Raw genomic sequence first — 5,308 nt, 5'->3', positions numbered from 1 at the left:
ATTAACACTCTTCGTCATCAGACAGACAAGAACTTTACCAAGACATTTCAGAAATTTGAGGTACTTTATTGTCTATTATTTCATGAGCAAAATTTATATTCATTATAAACTGAAAAGTTTTGGAAAATATAAAATTATCTAAAAATGAAAACTATGAAAAAAAATCAGTCTAGATTAATTTTCAATCATCATAACATCAGTGGATAGTACTGTATTTCTGAATTATTTGCCATACACAAGTCTTGCCCAGTCATGGATAGGTGTCCGTATTAAAAACTCGACTGAAATACTGTACTTAACTCTTGCAAGATTTCCCAGTAATTAGATTTCTATTAAAAGCAAAAAATAACTTTTGCAAATTTGTATAATAGAAAAAATACAAGACATACTAAACAATTTAAATGATAAATTATTGTATTTTTATAATAGAGGTACATTATTAAGTTGAATAGTTGTTTAATAACATTATGGTTCCTGTGTGTGTGAGGTATAGTTGTATCAGCTGTAGTACTGTCTTTACTGTTTCTCTTATGATAGCAGTGAGAATCATTAGTTAGCAACAAGTAACCTGAAATAGACTGCCAAAGTATGATAATGATGTTTTTCCATTGCAGTTACATGTTTTAGACAGTGTGATGAAGGTGCCCCAACATATTCTTCTGCCAACTGATGTTGAGCAAGTATCACAATATTCAGACACGGATATTAAAACTTTGAAAACGGAAATTGAAGAATTACAAGTGCAGTGTAAGAATGTAAGTAACTGATTGACATTCTCTTGTCTGAGGCTTGTTGATAGATCGATTGGAGATAAAGGTATTGGGAGTTGATAATTTATAAAATTATATGCTGTACTGTACTTCAATTTTATCAATTATAATGTGGTAAATTTTCATAATAAAGCATCAGGGTTCAGTGACTGGCTTTATCATACTAAACAATTGACCATGACATGAATTTTAGTTTTCTGGATTTATAAAACTTAAAGCTTTCATTAACCCTTAAACTGCTCATCATTTTCAAATGATAGATCAACAATGCTCATGTTCCTAGTGAATGATGACAATCCTCGCTGCCTCCCAGTTGCCAGCTGCAGATTTCTTTCAAGTAAACATTCTCTAATGCCCTCCATCAACTCTCTCTCTGTATTAATAAACAAATAATTATAAAGACTAACCTCAACAGGAGGTAAGGTTCGTAACAGTGATCAGGAGGCTTTTTTTTTTTTTTTTTTAAGGTGTCCAACCTGCGGTCTTCTCGGCGACAGTATGAAGTTTCTTGGTGGGCTTTCCTCCATTTACTTTCTCTTCATCGATTTCGGAACAGGTTGTTTTTGTCCTTGGCTTTTTCTTGTTTGGCATCTCATACCTAATATTAGTACTATCGCTTCTTATCGTGGTGGTTTGGCAGAGCCGCTGAAGCTTGCATTTGGGGTGGATGTCTCTCCGCTCCATTCCACGTGCCCTCTCATGGATTTCTTCACCTCTGGTCTGCTCCTGCACTGCTTGAACCTTGGTCTTTGGACCAAATTCTTTCCTTTTTTCTTTTCAGTTTGTCGCAGCCCCTTCGGTTTGTGCTTGCTTTTGGAAATTTTTTTTTTTTTTTTTTTTGCTTTGGCCTCGGGGCCAAAGGGCTTTGTAACGGTTCCAACCACCGTTGATTACATCGTAACCAATGTAACGGTTCTATTGTTACATAAAGTATGGTGACAATAAACACAAACACTAAGAGAATATATATATTTGGTCGAGTATACAGAAGTACGCAGGTGATACTTTGGCAAGCAATGGTGAGAGTTGAGCGCACTGAGAGTTGGTACAGTATCTTGCAAGTGTCTGTTCTAGACCACACTTGAAAGTAGAGGCTGAGCTTGAAAGTACTTTGGCCTCAGGGCTCTACTTGAAAGTAGAGCCAGTGGCTGAGCGGACAGAACACTGGACGCGTGATCCTGTGGTCCCGGGTTCGATCCCGGGCGCCGGCGAGAAACGATGGGCAGAGTTTCTTTCACCCTGATGCCCCTGTTACCTAGCAGTAAATAGGTACCTGGGAGTTAGTCAGCTGTCACGGGCTGCTTCCTTGGGGTGGAGGCCTGGTCAAGGTCCGGGCCGCGGGGACACTAAAGCCCCGAAATGATCTAAAGATAACCTCAAGAAGGGGGGTCAGGAAGAGGAGCATCATGCTCTTCTCCGTCGCTGGGGGTTCTGATGGTCGTTTTATTAGTTTGCAGCGTTCGCCTTCTTTTCTGGTGAAGAATGAGACAGCGGGCTTCCAGAGGGGTCCTTTGGTTGTGGATGCTTGGTTGGTTAGGCCGGGGGTGCGTCACATGTTGCGTCCAGTGGCGGCTTTATGACGCTACCTGTGAGCCGCTGGTTGTGTGACAGTGGTCGCCTTGTGGGTGGTTCAGATTTCCCTGGTTCCATGTTCCAGAGCTCGTGTGTCTCAGGTTGTCCACAGTGTCATTAAATCTAGCCAGCCTGTGATTTTGGAGCTTGAACTGTCTCTTCCTCGTTTTGAGTCCTGCTGCCTCCTTTGTTAGTCCCGGTTTTCCTTATCTGTGGGCAGTTAGCTTCAGGGAGCCAACAGGGCTTCCCATAGAAAACCAGCGTTGACTGTAATGAAACGCCATTTTCTGGATGAGCCCTGGAGTTTTCCAGACACCCTTCCTCCCTCCGGTTGCGGGTTTTCGTCGTTCAAGACCTGGAGTGGTGGGCTGCCGGCTTGCCTGAATTGGCTCCCCCTCCCCCTTTGGGGCTGGGGGGTGTAGTGCTGATGAGCAAGAGTGGTAATTACATGAAGTTTTAATTGTTTATCTTCTTTCTAGGGGAGATATTTTGATCTTTTAAGACGAAGATTGCATAGTGTAACCAGGGAGTGGTCTGTTTTGATTCACCAACCTTTCTGGGTCCTTCCCCGGTCGATGGCAATAATGACTAACTTTAAATATAAAGTGCTCATAGGCCATTGCTCCTTGCACCTCTCTGAGGTGCAAGGTTCAAGAGCCAGGTTCTGGCTCATGGTCCCCGATAGGCAAAGGACTCTGTGACTGATGACACCAAACTAATATAGCACTATATCAGTTCGGATAGCTTTAAGGAGCCTCCAGGGCTTGCCCAGAAAATGGAGTTTCATTACATTAAACGATGGTGTTTTGTTTAAAATAAAAAATAATTATCCAAAAATTGCCTCCATTGTTTAAATCTGAATGCAGGCGATGAGTCACAATAACGTGGCTAAAGTATGTTGACCAGACCCCACACTAGAAGGTGAAGGGATGACGACGTTTTGGTCCATCCTGGACCATTCTCAAATCAATTGACTTGAGAATGATCGACTTGAGAATGGTCCAGGACGGACTGAAACGTCGTCGTCCCTTCACCTTCTAGTGTGTGGTCTGGTCAACATACTTTAAATCTGAATATTTAAAAAACAAACATTAAAAAGTTCTCAGTGTTGCTGTTGAAAGCTCTATCATAATACCACTTCCAGCACAGTCTTGTCTACATTTCAGCCTTGAAAATATTTGTGGTAGCTTTAGGAAATACTTGTACTGTATATTTTTTTTAGCTTTTATATTGTATTATATGTGAGTTTGTATTTTTAGGAATATTTCATGAGGCCAGTGATGCTCTTCAGCCAATCTGAAGTAATTGAACCACTCTTAGATTGAATCATGTGTTGGCCTGTACCAGAACTATTTAATTGCTGTATGGTTGATAGTCTTCCTGGCTTAACAATTTGTTAATAATTACCTAATCTACTACAACTATCTTATAAATGTAATATGAATATATTAATGTTTGCAGGAAAAATATATGCAAGCAAAGTTGAAAGAGGAACTACAGGATATTTCTTTGGTCTTGAGGGAGCAGAAGATGTTCCTTGATAACACTATAAATGGTCCTAAAATGACCAGAATTGAAGAGGCAAAAGAGAAGTTACTCTACAACCGGAGCATCTCGGAGGAGACCCAGAGTGTTGTTGCAAGGGTTCAGGAGGCTGCAGAATATCTTAAAATGGAAGGTGGTACTAAATCAGACCAGCTCCTGGTAACAGAGATAAGTCAGTGATTTTCCTATCTTCAGATTTTAGTTCTGGTTTTGATTTTTTTTTGTATTGTACTTGACTCTTTATTGTATTCAATCATATTCACAAAATTCGCCACAAATATGTATAATATGTTAAAGGGTCCCGGTAGTACTGTCAGGTCTGTTCTCGACGCACAATCGAAAATTCCGGGTTCGAATCCCGGGCGGGACAGAAATTGTTGGGCACGTTTCCTTTCACCTAATGCCTCTGTTCACCTGGCAGCAAGTAGGTACTAAAGAGTCGGCTTGTTGTGGGGTTGCATCCTGGGCGGGGTCAGTAATTCGACCCTGGGTGGGGGAGGGGGGGGGAGCTCAATAAAAATTTATGAATACACTGTGGCTTCCTGTCCCCTGACACAGTGAATTATAATTAAAAATAATGCAGAGCTATAATTTCCATTTTAATGGCCTTGTAATTGAAAATGGCATCGTTTATAGTCTTGATTTCCAGATCGCTAATTAATGGGTTCTATGTGTATGATAAATTTTGTGAATCTTTATTGGCTTATTGCATCATTGTAGTGCCTTCTGTAGACTTTTCAAATATCTTATGTTCAAGACTTTTGTAAAGAATTAGAATTATTTACTATAGAATTTCACACATCTGTATATCCTTCATATGAATCAGTTGTCATTTGCTTGCAATAAGAAAAAGGTATTGAAAAATTTGGTGTTTGAAAAAGTTTGAGAATATTCTGGTGCTGATACAAGATTTTTCAAGTAAAATTGTCTACGATGTAAAATAAGAACTAGCTTGATGCCAAATAAAATAATGTATTCAAATTATTGTATTATCATCCCTTAAAGTGCAGCCATCATCTTGTGTTGATTGGTGCAATCCTGTCATTTTGGCATGATTTTTCATTTTGTCAGTGTTTGAGAGCTGATGTTGCCCATATGGTTCCAATAGCTCGAAGGTGTCTCCCAGCAGTCATTGGAGGCCACAAAAGTAATTTGGAGTTTTGATTCACAGTCCATAAAGGCACAATTTGGCTCTGTGAATTAATTCCTATCTTATCCATATTTAGGACTGTTTTTGTACATGTGGGGGTAGACAAAACATAGATTGGTAGCCTGTTTTTGTGTCTACTGATCATTAATATTTAAACTGATTTGAGAATGTTCTAGGACACATTTAGAATGTGATGCAACATGATGTTTAGCGGTAGCGATGTTGGTGATGGTCAAGCCTGACCACCACCAAGCTGGTGATCAGGCTTGAT

At 39.9% G+C, this 5,308-nt stretch overlaps 1 protein-coding gene across 1 annotated transcript in view; it reads left to right on the top strand.

Annotated features, from left to right (window-relative positions):
- The window catches only part of LOC123754294 (protein MIS12 homolog), a 6,728-nt gene extending 1,860 nt beyond the window's left edge, over positions 1-4,868 (top strand). The window contains exons 3-5 of the mRNA XM_045736543.2: positions 1-60; positions 615-755; positions 3,804-4,868. The exon at positions 1-60 is cut by the window's left edge and continues 42 nt beyond it. Of these exons, the coding sequence (XP_045592499.1) occupies positions 1-60; positions 615-755; positions 3,804-4,067 (465 nt within the window). The 3' untranslated portion in view covers positions 4,068-4,868. The remainder of the gene's footprint in view (positions 61-614; positions 756-3,803) is intronic.
- The last annotated feature ends 440 nt before the right edge of the window (positions 4,869-5,308 follow it).

This window comes from Procambarus clarkii, chromosome 18 (genome assembly GCF_040958095.1).
Source record: "Procambarus clarkii isolate CNS0578487 chromosome 18, FALCON_Pclarkii_2.0, whole genome shotgun sequence".
NCBI lineage: Eukaryota > Metazoa > Arthropoda > Malacostraca > Decapoda > Cambaridae > Procambarus > Procambarus clarkii.
Note: the sequence above shows the minus strand (reverse complement) of the source record. Positions and strands in the feature narration are given on the sequence as shown.